Here is a 25,744-nt window from a genome sequence, read left to right on the forward strand (position 1 = left end):
GACGGGGCAGTGTTGGTGACGATGATTTGTCCCCCTCTGGAAGAGTCAGACTGGCATCCATGCTGTTTCTTAGACTTGTCACCTTCTGTGTACATGTAGAGGGGTTGAGCTGATCAAAACGGAGTCAAGAATACACACATAAATATTGCCTGTTTCTAGCATGCCTGACAGCAGCTAGGGTTTGGTCCTTACTGAAAAGCCCTGAGTCTGATTCCAAAATGTCTTCCATAAAGATTCCTGCTTTCGACTTGCATATGTCTTTGATTGTTGTGTTGAAGCATGATGTTGCTACTGTGTGTGGATATTTTTTTGTCCATGCTGAAAGTGTGCATTCGTCTACTGACATCATCGGGGAGTGCTCTAAGGTTGATTGTATTCTATATGTTGATGTTGTCATCAGTTTGGACATGCTGGATGAGATATAAGCTCACAGACTGTAACTCTACTCTCAGCGGACGAGATGTGCCTTCCTTGAATAGAGGATCACAAAAGTGCTACATATACGGTCAAGTGTAAATCTCTGTCCAGGCATGCTGTCGATGCCAGGTTGGCACGTCTGCTACAGCTGAGGGTAGAGTGAACGGAGTGTTTGTTTGTTTGTTTGTTTGTTTGTTTGTTTGTTTGTTTGTTTGTTTGTTTGTTTGTGTGTGTGTGTGTGTGTGTGTGTGTGTGTGTGTGTGTGTGTGTGTGTGTGTGTGTGTGTGTGTGTGTGTGTGTGTGTGTGTGTGTGTGTGTGTGTGTGAGACCGAGGGTGTGTTAGTGCATGTGTGAGTGAGTGCTGGATTGTGGCTGAAGTCCCTGCCAGTAGTCAAACTCATGCTCCAAAGATGACTTTCCTAACTTTGGCACAAAGATACTTACTTTCCACATTGACAGCTTTAGTTGGCTACAACGAGAGCAAAATAGAATAATGCCAATTCCCTGATAACAGAAACTGATTAAGTCACTGCAACATAACAATAGTGTTCTGGGTTGATTATCATTGACATCCTCAGTGAGCCAAAGTGCCCAAAAAAGCCCCAGCTAAGCATATGTAGCTGATAAGGAAGACCCAGCCAGTTCTGATTACCCTTCTTTTCCTCAGAATATCTTCTCAGGAAAGCTCTTCTCAAAGAAAATACTCATCTAAAAGGATTCATATATAAAACCAGAATAACAAATAAAGACAAAAATATAATGGTATATAGATATGTATGGACTTATTCATAAATTGAAGGAAAAAAAGAAAGTAAAGTAAAACGGAAAACAATATTCAAAAGCAATAACCACAAAAACAAAAGATTAGCATACTCAATTTGGTTTTGCCCTGTACTCTTGTTGTCTTTTGAGAAATGTGCTTGTTGTAATCCATCGAGTCAACTGCTCAGTTCTGGTGTCTGGTTTGGCCTTTCCCCTTTTTAGATATAAACAACAATAGTGGGGAAAAAAATGACGTTTATCTTTCTCAAAGAGTTTCTGTTCTTTTTGTCAGGTTAACTTCCCTCTTGGCTATGCCAGGAGTTCATATGGTTTAATGTCATCTCTCCTTTACTTTATTGTTCTGTAGTTCACTTGTCATGGACCATGTGGCCTGAGTTAGAAGTGTCTCATAAGGCTCTGCTGTGCTCCGCTGTGGAGGACACAGTGATGTGCAGTAAGGAGAGTGAAAGGGGGGAGGGAAGGCCAGCATTTTGTTGAGGTGGGTGAGTGAGTGAGTGAGGTTGTGTTGTAAGTCTCTATGTATGTATGTATGTATGTGTGTATGTGTGTGTGTGTGTGTGTGTGTGTGTGTGTGTATGAAATGCTCTGTTCACTGCGCCCTCCCAACAAGGCCTTTCCTCGACCCATCTATGGCATCCAGAACCCCCCAAGGCTCCCCATCACTGTCTGAGCCCCTGTCCCGATCTTCATCCCCCACATCCTCATCATCGTCTTCGTCCTCCTCCGGTGATGGTTCGCTGCCGTTCTCTGTGGCCCAGCTGTCGTCCTCATCCTCAGCCTCCTGCTTGACCTGGGCTGGTGGTGGTGGAGGTGGCGGTGGCGGAGGCGGCGGGCTCTCGCTGCCCTCTGTTTGGTCTTCAAAGGCCTCTGGGTTCTCAAGCATCTCCCTGATCAAAGGGGGCATTGGCCCTGGGATCTCCATCTTCAGAGTAATGGCTCTCTCCGCACCTGGAAGCAGAGAAAATGGCGATGGTATATAAGGATACTAATCATGTTTTAACACTGCGCCCCCTGCCACAAAGAGGACACAAATGAAACACCAAAAGACTCAAGGTAGTAGAGATTCAGTGTCTTACTGACAAAGCCCTCTTTGTCCGTAAGACACTAACAAATTGGTTATGACAGCAGCCAGGCATTTTTCAAAATCAAAATTTGTTCTAGGAATTACTCTCTTCACACTAACCTTTAGTACTGATACCCCTGAGGTCAGTGATCTTCATCAGCATGCGGGGGAACATGTGAGGTTTGTTGGGGCGACGGCGGCGTGCATATATTTTTAGAGCTTCAAGAAGAGGCTCTTGTAGCTTATCCACTTTCTGGGGCTCCTCTAGATCCATACGGTCTGGTGAAGAGTGCAGAAAACACATTACATTCTCTATTATTTATCAGAATTGTACATAGTCATAAAAAAGAAAAAGAAATGTAGAAAGTTTTATTATAGTTAAATTATTAAGTGAAATAATGTAGCTCTTTTACATTACTAATTCTGTCAAAGCAGTGACATGAATGCTGAAACACAGTTACTAAAGCCACTTCCTCTACAACTGATATAGTCACTGTATGTGTAAGCTGCAGTACCTCCACAGATGAGGCAGATGGCGCTGAGGAGGCCGGTTTCTGTGTCGTCCATCTCCAGGGGTAGAAGCTGGCCAGCAAAGGCAAACACCAGGTCTGTGAGTGGTCCAAAGCCGGCGTTGTGCATCTGAGTCCGGTTCAGAGTCAGGCCATCTGAGAAAGTCATAGTGTCCTGTTCTGGAGTGTAGCGTGTGCAGATCCTCAGCATCTGTGAGCAAAAGAAGGTGGAAAACTTTGTAAGCATTGAGCAAAATATGATGTAATGGTGATTTAACAAGGTTTTCTGCAGCAGCAAAATATCTGTATTAGCTAAACACATATCAGCTCCAAGTGTCATGTGTGTGTATTTTCACACCAAGAATTCAGTAGGCTCAGTTTCTTTTCCTTTGTTTTTCAGTAGGCTCAGTATTAATTGGACAAACCTTCCTGCGCTACCACCTTTCACCACCAGATGCCAGTATTTACTCATCTGTCAAGTACATTTATTTGTAAGAAAAGAGCAAGTGAAGATGACAAAAGGGAAAAGGCCATAGTTCCTCACCAGTATGTCCAGGCAGGCCGACTTAAGTAGAGTGATCTGGTCAGCGATGGTGAGCGTGGTGAAACCCGGCAGCCGCTTGGCGAATTCCACAATCTTGATGATGCATTTGGTGGAGAGCTCACTGAACTTGTCCCATAAACCCAGATCCAGCTGGACACGGTGGTCTGAGCTGGAGTTCTGATCACACACACACACACACACACACACACACACACACACACACACACACACACACACACACAGATCAGTATGTTGTTACAGAGGTGATGTGCAACCCTGTTTGCATCAAGAGCGAGCGTGTCCGATCCTCACAACACAACATTTACATTTTACATCAATCAAGGGGGGAGAAATCCATTTACATGTTGCATCAATCATTCAGAGGCCACACAGATGGCTTAATGGAGAACTGAATTAGTTAAACCACCACTATGTTGGGAAAGCTACGGTGAATTTACGTCTTTGCATGCAATCTGGGAGCCCTCAGTGACGGCATAGCTTGAAGAATGTTGCCACACACAGTATGAGTGAATAGCGGTGTAGGGTGATTGTGAGTATAAGTGTGTGTGTGTGTGTGTGTGTGTGTGTGTGTGTGTGTGTGTGTGTGTGTGACTTACGGTGGTGTATTTGCCCAATTGGCCAAGTGACGGGAAGGTTTCTTGGTGAGCTTTGCTGACTTTATTGACCAACTCCTCTAGCTCTCCACTTAGCTCATAGCTCTCTGGTAGCACCAACTCCTCCTTCACATCCTTCTTCTTCTTGTTTCTGTCATTGCGCACCGCTTTGTAAAGAAAAACAAGATGCAACACAAATCAGCTACAGAATGTTCCTCTTCTTTATCTGTGATCACATGTAAAAACATCCACAGCACTCATACTCTGTGTCTTACATCACTGTCAAGGACAGTGTGCTCGCTAGTAGAAACCAGAACTCAGTAGCAACGGAGATTTGCTCTTAACAGTATTAACATATTTCCTTTAGCATGGGACAGACACTCGCTATCTCTTTCTTATCACCCGCTCTCTTCCTTGTCCATCTCTCTATCCACTTGACCGGTGCACATAAGCCAGTCCTGCACTCTCTCCCTCTCTGCCTCCTCTCCCTCCTCCTCCCATACTTTCCTTCCTCTCAGGATATCCAGTAATAGCAGAGGCACAATGTGATCCCGGTCTTAACACACATCCCACACAAACATTACACCCACATACATGTCCCACAGGCTCTGTGAAGGGCAAGCAACTGCCACTTACACACACAAGGTTAAACTAAAGAGGTCACATAACTGTGCGTTTGATTTGGCACAGTGCGTGACTCCTGGCGCCATTAGCTTTGTCAAAACTCAAAATCATGTTCTCTGCTTTGTTGCCTTTATGAATGAAAGCAGTGTCTGTGCTGGCCACAGGGGTGAGGTTCTGTGGTGAAACAGGAAGTCAGAATCATTTCGTAAAGCGATTAGTCATATGATTGGTACAGTGCCCAGCCTCGCCCCGATCACCACCCCTGGTAGGCTCATCATCTGCTTCTGCACTCTCTGCTGCATAGTTTCCCAGAGTCTCTGACTGAACTTTAATAATAGATTAATAAGTTCACACTGTGTGAATCAGGTCAGATCTTTCCTTCGGTGGTAAAAAGCCAAGTAGAATTTAAAAAATTTAAAAAAAAATAAATGTAGAATCTGCAGCACTGTGTGTGTGTGTGTGTGTGTGTGTGTGTGTGTGTGTGTGTGTGTGTGTGTGTGTGTGTGTGTGTGTGTGTGTGTGTGTATGTGTGTGTGTGTGTGTGTGTGTGACTACTCGTTTTCATATTTCGTAGCCTAGGACACACACACAGGTTGGTAGTAAGAGGGCTGCATCAACTTGGGATAGCCAAAAAGAGGGCTAAACAGCTTGCAAAGTACTGTGCCATATCGGCTATTATTGGCAGCCGCCACATATGGCGGAGACGTTGCTACTTATACCCTTAAGAACTGAGTATTGTGCTTATTAAGTGATATTGTGAAGACCTGCTGCATGCCACTGGTCCATGAGTTTGTGTATGTATTGTACTGCATCTGTAATATTTGTGTCCCTGTACCATTTTTCTTCATGTGGACATAAATAAATGGTTAAAATGTGTGTGTGTGTGGATATTCACATGTGAGTACATATCCATATTGCGGAAGTGGGTCTCTCTATATCTTAGGATTCCGGGAGGGCTCACCTTCCTTCGACATGCCGACCTCAAAGCACTTTTGCAGCCTGCAGTACTGGCAGCGATTGCGTGTGACCTTGTTAATCTGACAGTTCTTGTCTCGGTGGCAGGTGTACACCATGTTCTTCTGGATACTTCTGCGGAAGAAACCCTGGAGCACCAGGAAGCAAAAGACAAAAGGGGAGAGGGCAAAATACATTATAGTCAAGTCATCATATTTAGGATGTGACATTTAACTGTTTATCTTTCATAATAGCCCTTCTTTCATCTCTTTTTTCTAACTTGAATCCAGAAAAGAAAAGCAAAACATTCTAGCATTTAAACTCTTAGTATTGTCATGACGGGGCTTTTCACTTTATTTTTCGTTCTGTTAGTGATTCCATGTTTCACTCTATGATCTAACCCACATAATAAAAGTAGCTTCAGACTGCCTACAAAACTCTTCTATTATCTTAAAGAAAAGGTAACGAATACCTAATATCAATTTTCAACCCCGCATTTTTCTAAATGTATGTAATAAATCCAGTGAAAGCAAAGCTCAAAAGGCTCCGACAGGTTCTTCTCACCTTGCAGCCCTCACAGGAGCTGACCCCGTAGTGGTACCCTGAGGACTTGTCCTGGCACACAAAGCAGGGCTTGTAGACACGAGGTGGAGGAGGTGGAGACGGAGAACTGGGTACCATCTCCTCTGAGCTGGTGCTCTGGGTCTCCACCGCTATGGAGAAGAAGAAAAGAAAGACACATGATTTGTCACACATCATTGTCCTGCAGCTAGTCAGAAATGTCAAATGTGCACTTGTCAATACATGTAGCAGATGAGGACAATTGAGTGTGTTCGACTGCATTCAAACATGATATGACAGCTGACAGCATTTCCAGCAAGAGATGCTGAGTAACGATGTTCAGTTGCCCTGAAGGTGGATTGAGATATCACATATTCCTTTTTAGCTTGTGTCTCTGTGGCGCAGAACTGATAAGATAAGAGAGTATGAATTACAGACAACAGTTTCTATTTCCAGGACCAATTGCCACCCTAAGGGGCAGCACTCATGTGCATGTTTGTGGAGGTTATTGTTTTGTGTGAACACAGTGAAACAATGGAAGGATGACTGTATGACAGCAGAGACAAAACTGTTTTTTACAGCAGCAAGCAAAAGTGCTGTTGATTGACAGCTTGTCTGATAAGGTCGGGTAACAGAGTGAGCTGTTGCAGCCAAGAGTCATAGCTGGCTCTTCCTCATTCCAAGGACTGACAACAGCTCAGAGTACACACATTTCCAACACACATGCATGCAAAGCTCTTCCTCTACCTTTGAAACTGGAACACGACTGTGACTTCAGCACAAACCTGAGTCACATACTTGCTATGGTGCATTAAACTTCACTATATTCCAAAGAGGAACACATACAGGCTCTTTTGGATGTTCTAAGTGTGCAGCATATGGATTCCATACTTCCCCTGAGAAACATAAGCTGCTGCACACACATAGGACCAGACCCTCGTCACATATGCAAGCCTGCACAAACTCACAGACACACATGTTGCTCGGGGGAAGTATGGAATCCATACGCTGTACACTTGAACATCCACTTACCCAACAGCAGCTCTTTCAACTTTCACCCTTAGTTACCCTCAAACTTCAACCCCCCAACTCTGCATCCCACCACCCCGACACACAAACCCTATTTTTCTCTTGTTTCCTGGCCCTAAATTCCTCAGTGCAGCCCTGCCAGGTTTTAATAGAGGCCTAAGCTCGTAAGGCGGCCTATAAAGGCAGTCCCATAGCTGGACTGGAGGCCCCAGCCCGGCTGGCCTACACTTTATTGGGACTCGGTCACCTTGGGCAGCTATTCACACCACCAGCTGTAGCTCCCAGCCCGTAAAAAAAAGCCAATCATAAAATAAAAAACAGGGAGGCTCTAAAATTCTAACTTTTACTGCCCCCACCTCCCCCCAGCACCTTCAATGGAAAGCACAGAGGGCTAGCCTAAACTTAACCTACAACCCCCACTCCTCCTTTCTCTCACACCCAAGGCTGAGGCAAAAACCACCAGCTTGGCTTTTTACAAGAGACTGGAGACTTCAAAAAGAAGAAAAAAGGGGCATAAAAAGTGGAATTTGATAAAAAAAAAAAAAAAGAGAGAAAGGGGCAGAGGGGGAAACGGGGAGGAGAGGACACAGTTGCTCCTGAGGGCAAATCTTGTTCAAGACCAAGCTGACCATTACTACCACTTCTGCTATAGCTGCTGTGAATGCCCAGCTACTACCTCATTAATGACAGTAACAGAAATATGTCAGACATTTTTCATTTGTTGCCTGCTGCTCAAACATCTGTTTTTCATATATATTTTTATATTTGACTATTCAGAATTCACATTCAAATACCTCCTTTGAAAGCCTTACTTTGCTGGAGGCAAAGATGTTTTCCATTAGCTTTTAAGAGCGATCCCAAAGCCAAATGTGCAAATCAAACTAAAACCTGAAGTTTACACCCGCTGAATGTTTCTACAGCAGTTCTCATATCTCCCTGGCCAGAATGCAACAAAGCAGTAGGGTCAGTGGGAAAGCAGAAACCCTCTGAACGTGCCATGAACCTCTGTGTTTATGCAATAATAACAGCAGCAAATGAGGCTCCAGACCGAGCGCTGAAAACCCCTTAGAAAAGGACAAACCATATGTGGCGTCAAGTAACGAACACTGACTGACAACATCTAAATGGAGGAAGAAAGCGAGCCAAACAGAGAAAGGCCATCCTGGAGAAAACTCGGACAGGCGGTGAGAGAGAAAATACATCAGGCTCCGTCAACACGTTGAACCTGGTTCCTGCCAGAGAACATGACTCCTGTACCCGCCTCCGAGACTTCGCCTCATTCAGCCCGCTCCATCCAAAGCCCCCGCACCACTTACCCCTAGGCGCCACAGTGAGAGGGCCCATTCAGGCAGCCCCTTTCCCCAGTCTCCTCAACTCAGCTCATCACTGTTTAGAAAACAAAGCCCTGTGAAATGAGAGGCCCTTCTTATCAGCACTCCGAGGCCTGGGGCACCATTTGCATATCAATCCGCCGGCCGAGGCCTGTGAGCCGATGACGGACAGATGAGACGAGAGGAGTGGGATAGGTGGGTGGCTGCTGTTGTTGGGGGAGGAGAAGAGGATGCAAGAAGGGGGATAGCTGAGTTACCAGTAGCCACTGTTCGTTTCCTGCTAAGTATCAGTTTACTCTTTAATCCCTTCTCTCAATGCTCTCTGTGCACAAGTGGCCCAGCTGCACTGACCAGGCCTAATCCCCTGGTCATATACACGCACACACAGAGATACTATTCAATGGCTACAAACTCCACACAGGCACACAGGAGGATAATACTCACTGGCTACAAACTAGAAAACACACACAACAATCCGCCCCTACATTACACTAAAGTGCTTCAGCGTGAGTGGGATGTGCAGTACATCATTCTGCAGAACCTCATTAGATGTGAAATCTAACTGCACATGACAGAAATAGCTGTTTAGCTGAAAATGACTTCAACTAGGTCAATTACTTTAAATTCTAGGTCAAGTCAACTGGGCCAACTGATGTCCCTTCAGATTCACCAGATACATTAGGAGAAAAAAAAGATTGAATAGGAAGAGATTATAAAGAAAAATACTGTGGTGGTACCGCTGTAGCTGCGTGTTGTTCACTCAACTGGAAAAGGGTGTGTTTCTAATGTATGTGAGCAAAGGCCGTGACTATGCTGCTCATGTTTTTTGTTGCAACACACTCCTTTTAGCTGAGCAGCATATGACATTCTGGCAGGGTAACAAGTATTCTTTCACAATAGGCAGATTTTGTCGACGTGACTTGTTGGTGCGATTTAATCTTTAGTGGGACACTGTTCAAGAGGTCTAGTCTTGGCATGTGAATGCACAGGCTTTGTGAGGACAGTGTACTTACAGTACAATACATGAGTGACATATTTCTGTGTTTATGTCTATTTGATTTGCAAATGAAGGACTGTTCATAACAGTGCACTATAGTGAGCTCCACTGTTCCCAAAAAAAAATGTGTGTGTGTGTGTGTGTGTGTGGCTCATTGTGTGCATGTTTTTTTGTGTTAAACTGCAAGCACAGGTGTGTGGGGCCTTTGTCTCCACCTCTACTTTCATTAAACAGCCTGTAAAGCTTGCGTGTTCTTGTCGAATGCACTGAGCAGTAAAAGAGTGTGAGACTTGGAGGCAGTGTGTGAGAGAGGGGCACACAGTAGGGCTCACTATGAAAAGAGGGGTAGGCACTGAGCAGATAGCAGTGGCAGAAGGGGAGCAGATTGAGAGAGGATTGTGAACAGTGGGTTGGAAAACTTGCTGGCACACTAGGTGGGGCCTTTGAGGGTGCCCTTGGCAATCTACCCCATGGCAGAGGCTACAGCACCACAGGGCGCTCACTGAGTGACCAGCAACACACCGAAAGGTTTCTATGAAGAACTGAGCTTCATGAAAGAGGAAAAGAAACTACCACACCCTTGTCTCTGGTGCCAGCACGTTTCACTCGCCTTCTCTGTTTCTCTGCCCACGTCTTCCTGCCATCCCTCTGAGGCTTCTGCTACAAGGTCCCCCCCCCCCCCACACAACAGGCACGTTTCCTTCCTCTTGTCAGTACCAGTCTTTCCGGAGGATCTCCGTCACTGCTCTTCTAGCCACTTCTCTGTGTCCCTCGCTGCTACACCTTCTTACATGTACTCTCATTTCCCACAGGTCGTATAATACTGCTGCTCTGTTCAAGCTATGTTGCACACAGTTGAGTCACCTGCGAGCTTTTAGATGGGCGGACTATCAAGTCTCTCTTGTTGAGTTACACACTGCAACTGAGAAATAAATGGTTTATATGGTGAGGAAGTTGAAAGCTGGGAGGAGGGAGGGAGGAATGTGTGTGTGTGTGTGTGTGTGTGTGTGTGTGTGTGTGTGTGTGTGTGTGTGTGTGTGTGTGTGTGTTTGTGTGTTGACAAGAAGGGGGGATGCTTTCATTAAAAGGTGCTGAGCAGTAGCAACGCCCTTTCAACAGCTGTCAGAAAGCTCATTACCTGGGCTCCTACAGACACACGAAGACAAATTCACTCTCATGCCTGTAAAGAGGCCCCGCTAAGCTGTTTTAAAACAAGGTCTATGATAAAAATTGGCTGTAGACCAGGAGATGGCTCAGGTTTGAGCAGTGAAATCACACCAAGCTGGCCAGGAGTAGTGAGAAACCAGACATTAACACAAACACACCCCTCCAGGAATTTACACCCTTTTGTAAGAACCAGCAGAAAGTCATGAAACACAAAGAGAGAGAGACACATGTGTGAACACACATGATGCACACATATGATCTGAGACCAGACAGATGTGTGTAGTAGAACATTTTTGGCATGTGTTCATAGCTGCCATTAGTACTAATGACAAAACTCTGGACATTTCAAGAGTGATACAACGTGACATGGCACACTAGTCTTGCACGCACGCACGCACGCACGCACGCACACGCACACACACCTTTAACTATAGCTCCCCCGAAAAAGCGTACAAGCAGAGCAGGAAAGACAGCAGGTGGGATAAGCCTGTATCCTCAGGGCACATTTTAAAAAGTGGAATTACCCTTGCAGTCTGGTGGTGCTCTCAAAACACCCTTTCTTCTTTACAGCACCTCATAAAGGGCCTTTTGATATTTTCTTGATGGAGTCGGCCAAGCCAACATTTGGCAGCAAGCACCCCCCTTTTCCTGCACCACACAACCCTGTCAAGAAACACACAAGTTGGCTTCAAACAGACAAACTTGCCCACCAAGCTGCTTGTCCCCGGTGAACCCATGCAAAAAAAAGTTCCCTTCACATGTCCTTGAACAAAACCTGAGGAAGGAGGTATTAAAAAGAGAGGGGAAATTAAAGGAAACATACTTTCAATGAAAAGATTTTAGTCAGTGGGCTTTTATAGATAATGTAGGAAAAAGCAGACAGTCAAGTGCAGATCTGTGGAAAAAATGTGCCCCCTCAACCCTGTGGTGAGCTCCAGCTGACTCTTCGTCTGCCCACCAGAAGACAGAGAGGAACACAGCTCTCCTCCGGTGACTGCAGAGTGAACCCAAACCTGGCAATGCGGCGCAGGCCTGGGCCATTGATCATGTCAAGAAGACAGGACAACTCACGGGCAGGCAAGGAAGCAGACAGAGAGTGAAGACAGGCAGACAGCTGAGGTGAGGAGAGAAGCGAGGAGAGAAGAGTCATCGAGGCGAACCCTGAGTCCTTTGATCCTCAGGTTGTTCCTCATCCTCCCAGACTTCCTCTCACCATCTGCAGCCCTGGCTCTCACCTGTCTGTCTCTGGCAAGGCCACTAGTGCTTGTTCAATTGCTATTGCTTCCTCCCCACAACAATAGAAACTTACAAAAGTAGAAGTAGCCCAGTCCTGGCTGCAGCCTTGCTCTGTCAGAGGAAGTGAGGGGAAAGGAGGATAATGTAAACAACAACAGTAGTATTCACTCCAGCTCATTGGGGAAGCACCACAGACCAAAGCGGGGAAACGCAAACCTCTTATTGGAAGGAACAAGCACACGTAGTAGTAGCACACAGTTCATTCCCACTCAACATGTAAATGTCTGTGCCCAAGCATCTGCACACACTATAATAAGCATTTTTTTTCCTAGGCCAAGCCATCTATCTAATCCCTCTATCTAACTATTTGCATCTAGCTACAGCTTCCCTCCATTTTTTCACTTGGAAGGACTTTAAGGCAGCACTACGAGAGACAAAAGCAAAGACCGAGACTGAGAGTAAGATCAACAGTGAGAAAGTAGCCAGAAAATGACTGTGGCTTCCTGACGTCTGAGTGATTAGAAGTGCATACTTTAAGTATGTGGTGATTTTTGAAACACTGGCACAAAGTCCCCTTAAACTGGCACAAACAGTCATACCAGAAGTCACTCTGAGAAACTTCTGCTTTGAGTGGTTTAGTGGAGCAATGATGCATATCAGAGTTTTTCACTTTTGCTTGGCAACCAACCGCTAACAGGTTGCCCAACTCTGCGTCTGGGCGGAGGCTGTCAGAGCACTGACAAGAAATTCAGATTGGGGCCCAACAGTGATTAATTTCCTTCGATGCCTCTTGATGTGTTGGAAGTTCCATGACGGATTAACATGGGGCAATAATATCACATTTTGACATTTGACTATTACCATTCAGAGAATACGTCACTGAGAAAGTAAGCAATGCCCATTTAGTAAGTTCCCATAACAGAAGTGCACCCTGATCTCATTGAACATTCCTGAACAAGGCATAAATCATCCCAAGCAGTCCCTAACTCCTTTGCTGGATTGCTTCCTGTCTAACTGTCTGTCTGGCTGGCTGGTTTACTCTCAGTGTTTTCTGGCAAATGTGAGGTGCTCAAACAATGGAGAAGGGGCTGATAAATCCAGGCCTACTGACAGGATGACTACAGCCGGCTCTCATTCGATCACAGGTCATGCTACATTGTAGACATGGTCGTATTATCTGCTAGTTTGCAGCCCCTGAAGAGCTTGTGATTTTTTTCTTTGTCTCTATGCATGCCTGCTCGTGAGTGTGTGTCATGTGTGTAAGTGATAATGCACTTCTTGTGTCAGATTCAGAGCAACACATTTACTACAGGGCACCACTGAACAGTGAGTGAGTTTACACGCACTTCAGTTATCTGGCAATTGTCGGTTTTCTGCAGTAACCTGATTTTTTTTTGACAAAAACACAATTTAGATAGCTACATTTCTACAGGAAAACACTGATTTCATAGCCAAGTTTACACAGGAACATGACAAAGAGCCAGCACAGGGAAAATAGCACTGTAAATGCAATGCAGTGGGATGAAAGGAAGGTCATTACTGTAACTATGCATTCCTGTATACAAAATAAATACATCCAAAGTCTGACTAAAAAAGAAACTTGAATAAATAAGTCTGTCTCCACAGCTGTAGAGGAGACTACTTGTAAAATTTGGATACATGCGCACAGTAAAAGAAAAGACTGTGTGGTCTGAGAGTCTTCAAAAATATGACAGTAGGTTGGAGAGAAATCTGATAATTGACCAGCTGTATGTAAAGTTTTGTGAACACTCTCCTGTTTCCTGTCCTAACCTGATTTCTCCCAATACCCTGGTTTCATGTGTGCGTGTAAACATAGTCAGTGAGTAAACACAGAAGCACACTGTGTGTGTGTGTGTGTGTGTGTGTGTGTGTGTGTGTGTGTGTGTGTGTGTGTGTGTGTGTGTGTGTGTGTGTGTGTGTGTGTTCCACTGAAATTTATGTTTCCCCAGTAAAAAGTCTCAAACCTTCAGCTAAGCACACAATTACAGGCATATCAGCTTACACACGCACGCACGCACGCACGCACGCACACACGCACACACACACACACACACACACACACACACACACACACCTGTTCCCCCTCATTGATCACACAGGCAAAATATACACAAAAACAAATTAACTAATGTTAGGTATGAATGAACTTGTTCCCCATTGACCCGAAGAGTCGTCATGGCAGTTGCACATATGCACATTGGCAGAATTTGACTAATATCCAAGTGAAAACAACACCAGCGGGCCTCCCTCCCTCGGCTAACTTCTCTTCCATCACTCTCCACCCGTGAGCCCAGATAATAGCTGTACTACACCAGCCGCCCACCACTCCCTGCCAAACACTGTCTGCTGCGTAAACACAGCCCATTCACACATACACACAGAGGGAGGACAGTCAGGCTCGTCTGGGTTTTTAGTCCCGGCTTGGCTGTCCAAGCCCTCCGCTTCTCATAACAGTGAGCCCCTAGCAACGCTCGAGCCAAGCCGTCAGTCAATAACATGGTGGTAACAGAACTGCTATCTTCACTCTCCGCTCACACATGGCTCCGAGCTAGCTGACATACACACACTCCTATATATACTATACACAAACACACATGCGCAACAGTACATTGCGTGCTCACCAGTGAAATAAACTCTCACAGGTGCATGCCTGTGTACAACACACACACACAAACGCCAAGGTGCACACACATACACACACTGCCTGCCAATTGCCCACGCCTTTGTACAAGGGAAAATGTGCCTGGCAGGCAAAGAGCTGTTCTCAGTAAACTGCTACAATAACAGCAGCCAGACATTGGTGTTAGGGTGGGCATCCACAATACCTCAGTGACCAGCAAACTATTGTGAAAGAACTTTCGAAAGCCCACATTTTATACTCTGCTGATACAAAGGGGTAAACTGTTGGCCCAGTTGCCTCATAACAGCCTGAGCAGGATTCCTCGTAATGTTTTAGTATAAGCGTTAGCACTCTTGTGAAATACTTTAACGAAGATGGACAGGAAGTCATGCAGATTCAGCCTCCACACGGTGGTTGATGGGTTTTATTTACACCAGTGTGTCTGACGCTGCTGAGGCTATAAACTTCTATTAGGATTCCAACACAGGTCTGTGGAATCCAGCCTGGCACATTGTCTGTCTCTGGATTTGACACAGCAGTCTGTGTGACCAAAGCCAGCCAAACAGGCACGTAAACACTACATACATTGACATATAATAATTCACATACAGACACCACACACGCAAGCACAGGGTAACACGCTCATATATATGCAAAATCACACATTAAAAGGGGGCTTGTGGAAATAACTTTAAGCAACTGCATGGATTGAAACTGTTTATTTATAGGCGGCACTGCCTATTAATGGGCTCAGCTATTACTGCAGAGCTGAGACAGATCTGTTAGCAAGGTGGTGTGATACTGCAACACAAGTAGTCCTTATACTAATAATGACTTCATGCTATAAAAATCTTTTCCATGTTGTAATGTAATATAATACAGAAATTATCATATAACTATTATGGAGTTAGCATGAACGTGCCTTCTTGCCAAATGAAACTGTATTTAATATTATAGTTTCAGATTCAATTTATTGTCATTGCAGAGTGCTAGTGTGAATACAACAAAAAGAGCTGCCTGAGCTTCTGCAAAATAGAGTATTATCAAGACACACATACAGTATACACAAACACACATACCTGCATACATGTATCAGCCCATGCATATACACACACATGTACAAACAAATACCTACACTTATACAACCACAGTAATCAGCCTTTCCCTAGAGAGCAGCTTAGCAAAATAGGGGCCCTCTATCCACTAACTGCACTCTAAAATGAGGTGCTTTTTCAATTACAGCTTGGAGTTAAAGAACAGAAAAGGTTACTTTCATGCTTCAGTGTTTTGTACATTTCACTTTGAACTGATTTTCTACTTCAAACAGCTCATTTAGTTGCATTGGCATAATTGTTTTCAGACACAAGTGAAGGTCTTTCCTGAGGTCATATCAATTACGACTCAGTGACCTTGGACCAGCTGACTACTTAAGCCTTTTAACTTCAGCCATTCATTTGACATTATCTTGAAAGGATCAACAAGGTTTATGTATATATAACAGAACTGACGAGTCCTCATTAGAACTGCAACCATGGTACTATAAGTCTCCTTTATTCACACACACACACACACACACACACACACACACACACACACACACACACACAACCCCCCTACCCAAGAATCCACTATCTATTCCCAGTCCTGCCCCCTCAGGCATTCTAATCTTTTAATTGAATCTTTTGTAATTATAATGAAATAACCGCGGACTTCCATCAGGGAGAAAATGATCGGGGGCCAGAATGTGCCAGCGGTCACAGGAAGCTCTTATTTCTCTGCCATTGCTGCCTAGATATTCCCCCATTTCAATTAGCTCCTCAATTCACATTTGAACAGCATATTAAGGATAAACAAAGAGGTGTGTGTGCTTGTGTGTGATTGCACACATGGTGATGGATCACTTTAGCAATCTGTTACTGCCATGTTACTCTCTTGTTTTTATCACTTGCAAGCATCACAATTAATATCCAAACAGTGTTCTAAAAGATCTAGCCACGAGTGTGATTTGGTGAAAAAAAACACACACTTCCCCTTCTTCTGACCCTGGAGAACTGCTAAGCATAATTGCCTCATTCTTCTAAGCAAATGAACATTGGCAGAGAAGGGATCGGTCTGCATAGGCTCTCTGAAATGGCTTCCCTGGCAGTTGACTAATTCAGTTCTCATTGATGTATGACTAAATCAGTGTCCATTATCCTTACTCGCAGGGCAACTCAGATGTAGTACCAGCTCCGTGGTATAAGGTACTTAAGAGCATTACACAAGCCAAGCTGGTTGAAAGGGTCTCCTTTTCAGCAAGCTGACAAGGCCGCCACACATGGTGTAGATCTGACATTGGCCAGGCCGTAGCCTCTCACTAACCTCTGACATTGAGGTCTCCCACTGGTGAACAAAAACAGGAAAACTGACCACACACTTTTAAAGTCCTCTGACTGTCCCGGGCTAACAACAGTGACACTTATCACCGCAGGAGATTTACTGCAGAGACAATAGGATATCTCATTTTGTGTAAGATTTAGGGGGACAAACATTTTAAATTGCATTTCCCACAGATTATCAAAGAAATACTGACCATTTTAAGATAAGATGTTTTCATGAAATTCCCCTCAAAGCACATATTTTTCCACACTGTTGAATTCTTTTTACAAACAGAGGAAAAACACAGTTTGACCACAGTAATTAATTGTTGAGTATCATGCAAGGGCCAGGTAACTCTCTTTACAAACCCGGTGGTTATTTTGGTGTGCAGAGAGCGTGCTTGTGTGAGCGTGACATTAGGAGCCAGACAGGTCCCTCTGTTGTGCAGCTGGGCTGGCTTAATGAGATATCAGACTTAAACATCAATTCATCAGCCTCATTGATGAGGACAATGAGGGGCAACTGCTTCAGCAAAGAGAGGCATTATGGCTCCTCATGTGGAGATAGGGCTGCCTTGTTTACAAAGGTTATTGGGCACAGAGGGCTTGAAACAGTACACCACACCAGCTTCCACTTTGCTCTGCTCTGCTAGACTCAGCTCCCTTACCCTCGGGGCAGCTTCTCAGGAGTTGTTTTTTTTTTTTTCTTTGATTTTTCTGTAACAAAGACTCAAATGAAAAATGTACTTCTGGAATCTGGAGGCCTAATTTTCAAATGTGTGCATGTGTGTGAATAGGTTAACAGGAGAGGCCATAGAAGTCTGATTGATTAAATAAACAAATCTCATCTTGTTATCATCAGGGCTCCCCTAGCTAAGCAGAGCAGGCTGGGCTGGCTGGTGTCCCCCCTGGCCTCGGCCTCCACTGACAGGGCATCTGTCTTCATTAAAGCTCAGCCAGTGTGCATGACAGCCACTGAAACGCTGGTGTCTTCACGATTAATGAAGACAGATGACTCCCCCCCGAGAGGCAGTTAAAAGGAACAAAAAGTAGGAGGATGAACAAACAGAATAATGCACATATACCATAATACCAAAAATAATCAGAACCAAATTCAAAAAGCTTCCCAAAAACAAGAAAACAGGTTAGTTGTTTATCCCACCGCTTTATCTATTCTTGTATTCTTGACTGTTTTTACACTGTCATATCTGGCTTGGATCCCTCCACACTTCTCCCACCATGTCATGCATACACACCCCCACTCCTTTTCCACTCTCACACGCTCTCTCACAGCAGTAGCGGCCCCCTGGAAGTGTATGGAAATGGACCCCAGTTTTGTCTGTCCAGAGACAGGCCTGTTGTTAGAGTCAGAGCCTTGTCTGAAGTCAGAGGTGGAAGACGGGTGAGGAAAAATGAAAGTCTGACAGAGGAAAAGAGAGAAAAGAAAACTGGCCAGAATATCCATCAGCTTTTTTTTAGACTGTGTATGCATTCTATATTTCTAATTTATTAATTTATCCATTAAATAATTCATCTACTTATTAATTCATAGCTCCAGAGGAATATCATTATCCATCTTGTATCCAGAAGCATAAACAAACCTCTGACTTATGAGGACTGCATCAGGCTACACAACTTTCAGCATCTGTAATATTACACAGGCTATATTTGTCAATAACCCTTCATGATAAATACATCAAAAAACCAAACTTGTAGAGTCAAACCCACATGAAGACAGACAGATTAACTTAACCTGTTTGGGTATCCAAAGCATCAGTGTTTTCTCTTCCTGGCACACACGCCAACTCTATTTCTCTTTCTTTCATCTGTTCATACTCATAGTATTTTGTTTTAGTATACAGCACCTGGCAAGGTCAAACCTCAGGTGGCAACACAGTGTCACTGAAACTTGACTACATGGGCTCAAACCCACAAGTCAAACATCGACACACACAAGTATACACACACACACATACACAAGTACACACACACACGTGTACACACACACACACACACAAACACACACACGCACACACACACACAAATACACACAGTGCATATCATATCATAGCAGAGAGTTTTTTTCAGATGGCTGAGCAGCTCAAACTGGCTGTGGGCTGTGAGGGGGAGAGGAGAGCTGAGGAGAGGAGACTGTCCCAGTCTTTTCCTGTGCCCCTGACAGCAGCCCCCTTGGTCAAGCCCTGAGGGGTAAGTAAGCGAGGAATGAGAGAGAGAGAGAGAGAGAGAGAGAGAGAGAGAGAGAGAGAGAGAGAGAGAGAGAGAGAGAGAGAGCCATGATTGTGTCATACAAGAAATGCCACTTACACTGAACGCTGGCGCTGCCTGTCCAAGCGAAGGGGTCCAGCCCCGCAAAGAAGGGGCTCGCCTTCCGCAGCATGCATGCACCGCGGCTGCTGACATCATAGAGCTGACGGGGGCCCATACCCAGAGCCTCCATACAGTCGAACATGGCAACCCCACCCCCCCAGCCCTCAGCAACAATCACTACGAGCCCTCAGTCCTGCCTGTGTCCTGCCCTGCTTCCACTGCTCACGTCACCCGCTGGAGTAGTGACAACAACAAACAGCAGCACCAGCTAGCTGGATCTGCTACCTTCCCTTCCCTGCCTGCACTTATCTCTCTCTGTCACTCTCTCTGCTGCCCTTTCCTGCCGATGCTGGATTTCCCCTCTTTCCCTCTCAGCTGGAATGCAGCTCTGGTTCCTGCCTGGCTGAGCTGAGCTGAGCGTGACTCTGACTCTCTACTCTCCCCCTGCCCTTGGGTGAGCTGTTCTCTGTCTGCTGTAACAGACCTAAATAACTCTCACAGCCTCTCACAGCCCTCGCTGAGCCCCAGACACGGCGGAGCGAACCAACTGCCTCGGCATGACGCTCTGAGAGGGGGTGGAGAGAGAGAGAGAATGCCATAGAGGAAGGGCTAGAGAGAGGGACCCAGGAGGAGGGGGGAGAAGGGAGGGAGAGGGAGGAGAGGGGGCCGGCCAACAGAGCCTGCACTGGAGGAAGAACTGATCTGGTTAAAGGACAAAACTCTATTCCTATTCTTCCTTTTGCGTTTTTGTCCGTGCTGCTTTTGTGTTTTATATTTCAGCCCAGAATGCAAACAAACAGCCCCCCTCCCCTTGTGTCCCATTCAGATCTGGTCCCTGTCTCTGTCTGTCTTTCCATTGCACCTCCCCCAATTCCACTGCAGTAAATATGAGCCCACCTCCCCTCCCTTCTCTGAGCCCCCGTCTCTAATCATAACCATATTAAAGTCCAGCCACTGGCCGGGTGAGTATGTGTGTGAGAAAGAGAGCCAGAGAGAGAGAGAGAGAGAGAGAGAGAGAAAGAACATTGTGCTGTGGTTGAACCCAGAAACCAGATGCCAGGGTAAATCTCTCCCTCCTCTCTGTGTGTTTGAGGGAACAGAGGATGGGCAGTTCTTTCTGTCTCTCCCTCTGGAAGTGCTTTAACAGTGATGAATGAGGGCTGCCTTGCTCAATCCCCGCAGAGCATTTACAGAGACAAATACTCCCAGTATACAAACACACCATGTGCTGGACACACTTCTCACAGGTTCTCTTGACCTTGTTTGTGATTTATCTCTGAACAACTATTGCGAAGAAATACTGAGAGATGCAAGGATGCAGATGTGATAAGGTTGTGCGAGTAATGAATTTTAATGTGCCACCTGAATGTATCATTGAGCCTTCCACATTCAGTCTTCTTTAGCACAGACTGGTCTGTGTATCGCTGAAATAATTCAATTTAAAACATAGCACTGCCCTCACAGTGACGGTAAATCAAAGGAAATCAATAGGTGGTCCGCGGTCAATAAAAAAGCCTGTCACTGGTCCTAACTGTTGCTCAGCAGACGGATAGACTCTAGCTGAGCTAAAGCAAACAGTTTGATACAATGGGAGATATATGATAATAGAATAGCTTTCGTCTGTGTGCGCTGCATTCATCTCCCCCCTGTCAGACCAGTACAAGTGGTACAGCCCAGCAGGCAAAAAAGACAACATTTCCTGTCAATCTGTGCTGCTGGCTACGCTCTCCATAAACACACAGTGCCCTCCCTCCTCCCCTCCCTCCCTCCTCATCTGTCTCACACTTCACTCTTTTTCCTGTCTCATGAAAGAAACCATGCTTTGACGTTTCGGGCTATTTTGAATGATTTCGATTAAATTGTTTATTGACTTAAAAGCTTTTCCTTCAGTTGAGATCTCTTGTTTATTTTGTTAAGCTGGCACACTCGAGCAGTGATACACACATACGGGCTGATACTCCTTGCATACACACAGGCACACATTTAACAGCTCTTTTGTTGCATCAAACAGTTAACATCAGTAGTTTTTATGTGTTTCTACAAACGGCTGTCGGGTCATAAAGAGTAAGCTTTATGACAGCAAGAATAGAACAGTGAGGCTAGATAACACAATTATCTATCAAAGGTGCCCCTGCTAACAGTTTGTTGTTAAAAACAACTCTTCAAAAAAATTCCTGATCTGGATGCATTTCAGATTAAATCATCACTGCCACGAGTAACATTTTTATGATCAAACAAGCATTCTTCTCACACTCGTCTTTCACTCTGTTTCCTGTGTTTTTTTTTGTTTTTTTGCTGCTAGTTTCAAACTGCATCCTGGAAACTAAAAACTGGCTTATCCCCTGGTGTGCAAATGTTCTTTGTAACATCAGTGTTGTTTGCCAGGGCTGCTCTCTGGACCGGCGAGCAGCAACACAATCCATTTATAATATCATGTGCTCACACTTGAAACTCTTTCGTTTTTGGAGATTTATGGACCTTATCCGATTCTCTCCTGGTTTTGACATTTATTTTTTACTGTGTTTGAGACTATAATTCAGACCACTAACCCCAGGTTCTTCACTTATTGGCATACAGCACTGTGAGCTGAGAATCTTCCAGCGCTTCAGAGGGTTTGCGGAGTGAGTTTAGACATCTAATCTACACATACTCCATACTGTTGCTGACCCAGGCCGGTCCCTGCCTCCCCTTCCTCCTCTCCCTCCTCCCCTTCCTTCCCCAGCCAGAGAGGTTGAACTCTAGAAGAAACCCCCACTGGGCCACTAACTTTCCCCCCAAACTTATCCTGCCCTCCCTCCTTCTATTCCTCACTCTCTGGCTCACAATTCTCTCCATCGCTCTCCTTTAATTCCCCCCCACCCCTCCACCCCTCTGTTTCTGCAAATACTCTCCCCATTTCATCAAGTTCCCTATGGCCATTATTTTCCCTAACTGCATGAGTTGTTTTAGCTGAAAAAGTTCTCTGCTTTTGTTTCTGGTTTTGGAAATGTTCCATTTTCAGAGACTGCCAACTCACTGGTCATTTTGTGACTGCTGCTTTCAATCATGTTTAATTGCACTGATTAGACCAGACTTCTATACATATTCAAAATTTTGACATGTTTCTTTTGTGATATGATGTTTCATCTCTTTATCTATACAGTAGATTGTGGACGCTCAGTCAGCTGGTCCCAGACTGCTTATAGCACCACGTGGGCCAGGGCCCAGGAAAATCAAGCTTTACTACTGTCTGACGTTCTGATGCCGATTACAGATAAGACGTATACAACACATTGTTGCCACTTCCTCTGTATACAGTCATTCAGGTTCCAGCCAAGCAGTCAACAACACAGTGGTGTGTGAGGCAATAAAGACTTGTTTTTAAATGCCTATGCGCTAAATGCAGCATGGTGATTTTGAAAAGAATGTAGAGCTTTTTCAATGCTGACGTGAACATGTGTGTGGACGTGCTGAAACAGATTGACGGTGATGAACTGAACACCAGTTCAGAGCACCCTCCCACTGCAGCTAGATTCAGGTTACTCAGAAACACCTACCCACAAACACACACACACACACAGGTTGTTTTTAACACCTGATGTCCATGCATCCAAAAACATTTTCCATCATTTTCATTTATGAACTCATTAAAAATAGTAGTGTCCTATATAAGTTACGGTGGGCTGTTATGTTTGTTAGCGAAAACAAGTGCACAATCCTAGCGTTCTTACTCATCACATCCATCAACGTCTCCACCAGCCGTAGGTTTTACACGTTTAGCTCTGACAAGACATGTAATCTTATCCACTCATCTACTTCACTCTCTCACAATATATCTCTAGAAGATACCTGATGTGTCACTGAGGAGGGATGTCGGGTAGGTGAGGCATGACTTAGACTAAAGAGAGCTCTTTTCTGAGCGGCGGCCATGTTGGCCTCTGTTCACATGCTGGTCCCACCAAAGACCTAACAGATCTACTTTTCAGAGCACTATCAGTCTTGGCCATCTTTCAGCAAAGTCTTTTTCACTCTCTGTCTTTCTCTCTCTCTCTCTATCTGCACTGTCATGACATTTCGCTACCCATGTTTTGTGGGAAAAAAAGAAAGATCTTTCAGTTGTGTGGCCAAAAATATGAAACCCCCCCATCTTGTTCTCAGCCTGCCCTGTGCCTGTGTGCCCTCCCACGCCTTCTGAGGGCCCATCCCTCTTTTCTCGCCATTGCGCGCTCTTCATCTTGCACGTGCCCACAAAGGCCCATCTGAAAACAGACCCCTCCCACTTTTAATAGTAGCCTCTTTATCTTCATCTGTCATCGTGTCAGAGCTGTAGTACACTCTGTGGCCTCTCCTTTACTAGCAACCTTTGCTGACTTTCAACACACGCAGGCATGCAGGCTCAAGCAAGCACACACACACACACACACACACACACACACACACACACACACACAATTAATACACACGCAAAGTTTCAGAAAGTTTCCAGCACTTAGAGCAAATTGGCTCCAGCTTGCACAGAGGGATAACCAGAGGAAATCCAAGGTGAAGGCTAAGGAGAAGAAGAGAAAGAGGAGAGAGAAAAGCAAGGGAATTCAAGAGTGCATAAGCCGACAGGGTTTAGGTGGATATCATCGCAGGAGCAGATATTCCACTCAGTTACACAAAAACTCCTTTAGTGCGTGCTTTAAATTGACTGGAAAAACAAAGTGGGTCTTTCTGGCCAGTTCACTCCTAATCTGATAAATAAATGCCAGCAATGGTTGAAAAATATAAAAAGAACGATGTGAGGGGAATCAATTTCCAAAAAGAAAAGGAGCGCCTCAGAGAGCTGTCATCTTGAGGCTAGCGGTAGCCAAGGGAGATGAAAGCAGGGATGTCAGATCATGCAGGGCTGTTTATTAAAGCAGAGGAGGCTCCTTCTAAAATTTCCCTCGGGATGAAGTATGTATGTATGTATGTATCTATCTATCTATCTATCTATCTATCTATCTATCTATCCAGTCTCACTGATAGATCAAGGACACGGCCAAACAGCGCTACACACACAAGTACACACAAATGGTCGAGTTCTAGCTTTGCTAATGTGCTGTATAGATCATGGTCACAGGAGCAGAGATGCCAGCGAGCAGATGGTTCTATAATGGCACTTTTTTTTCGGATTAAGTTTTGACACTTGTAATGGTGAACGGTGGGGTCAAAACTAAACACTGCTACACTTTTGATTGTGGTGTCCAACCTTTTTTTTTATTTATTTTTTTATTTATTTATTTATTTATTTTAATATTGTATCATTATTATTATTCTCATATTTTGTACTATTACTATTAATGAATATTATGTAAGGCAGACTGTTCTGGGTTGGTCGGGGAGGGATTGAAAGTGTAAAAAATACAATCTCTGTACAAACAATAGCATTTGTCCCTGAAATAAAAATATATATATATAAAATTAAAAAAAACTAAACACTGCTAACAATGATCTAATGTAATAACTGGGTGCTTCATAGTTTGATGTAGTACTATCTTTAATGTGATTTGAAAATGCAAAACTGTTGCTGGATAGAGATTAATTTGTAGTTTAGCATATCCAGACTTGATTTCTTGTATGGTTTTGATAAAGGCTCGAACAACATGATGATGCTACTCTTGTTAAGAAAGAAATACAAGATTGGCAGGTGATCATGCAAAATCAGAGATGAGGAATGATTTTGTTCATACGTTTCAAAATACACCTCATGCATCATTACAGATCCCTTTCACTGCTCTAATTTAGTCTTTACAATGATTATAATACATATGCAATGACCACATATGCGTCTCTCATTCCTATAGTTTTTTTTCACTCCAGGTTCAGGCAATTTTTCTGCACCTTCAATAAATCTATCCAAGATCAGTAAATGACACAGAGATTGACAAAGGTCGGCTTTGCCCTCAAGAGCCAACAGAAAATCGAAACAGAAAAAAACTCTCAGGTGTCTCAGAGGGCCTTTCACAAGTTTAAAAGAGAGGCGACATCACAGTTTGTAAAGAGCAAAGAGTTTGAGGGGGAAAAAATTCTGATTGGAGTCTTTCTGTGTCTGTAGGGAAGTAAGGGGTAGCAGGGCTGAGCTCATCATTTTCATATCCATACATAGCTCACTTTCCCTTTCATCTCCCTCCCTCCCTTCACTCAAATATGCAGTATCCCCACATAAGCACACACGTTATGCAAAATTCAAACCTTCACAGTCAGGCACATACCCACATACAGTACCTCCATCAAGGCCGGGCTGAAACCCAGCACTTCAACCTTTAAGAAAATAAATAAAGTGGTACAATGTGCTGTTTGTGCTCTGCTTCGCATCCAGCCGAGAGGGCTTCACTCTGCTAGTCGTCAACATCCTTCCCTGCTGTCCCTCTCCTCCATTTAAGGTTTGCTTTAACATACCCTCTCGTACCACATTTCCCACCAAAATGGCTCCTTTACGCAACTCCCCAAGCTCCTTAAGCCAACATAACCTTCTTGTGTGTCTGTGTGTATGTGTGTGTGTGTGTGTGTGTGTGTGTGCGTGTGTGTGTGCACAGATGCATGCATATATGCTTAGCAGCCAGTATACTAATGTTTGTGCATG

At 44.5% G+C, this 25,744-nt stretch overlaps 1 protein-coding gene across 4 annotated transcripts in view; it reads right to left on the reverse strand.

Moving 5' to 3' along the window:
- Positions 1–724: 724 nt before the first annotated feature.
- The window catches only part of rarga (retinoic acid receptor gamma a), a 43,527-nt gene continuing 18,507 nt past the window's right edge, over positions 725–25,744 (reverse strand). For 2 of the 4 annotated variants that reach the window (XM_031283085.2, XM_036007923.1), the window contains 7 exons: positions 6,073–6,221; positions 5,516–5,657; positions 3,934–4,097; positions 3,317–3,493; positions 2,779–2,983; positions 2,384–2,542; positions 739–2,148 (listed from right to left, as the gene is read on the reverse strand). In XM_031283085.2, coding sequence (XP_031138945.1) covers positions 1,790–2,148; positions 2,384–2,542; positions 2,779–2,983; positions 3,317–3,493; positions 3,934–4,097; positions 5,516–5,657; positions 6,073–6,221 — 1,355 coding nt within the window. In that variant the 3' untranslated portion in view covers positions 739–1,789. Of the gene's footprint in view, positions 2,149–2,383; positions 2,543–2,778; positions 2,984–3,316; positions 3,494–3,933; positions 4,098–5,515; positions 5,658–6,072; positions 6,222–19,152; positions 19,721–25,744 lie in introns of those variants that run through there. The other 2 variants (XM_036007924.1, XM_036007925.1) reach the window with 2 other exon arrangements.

The sequence above is a fragment of the Sander lucioperca genome, chromosome 12 (assembly GCF_008315115.2).
Source record: "Sander lucioperca isolate FBNREF2018 chromosome 12, SLUC_FBN_1.2, whole genome shotgun sequence".
In the NCBI taxonomy this organism is placed as follows: Eukaryota; Metazoa; Chordata; class Actinopteri; order Perciformes; family Percidae; genus Sander; species Sander lucioperca.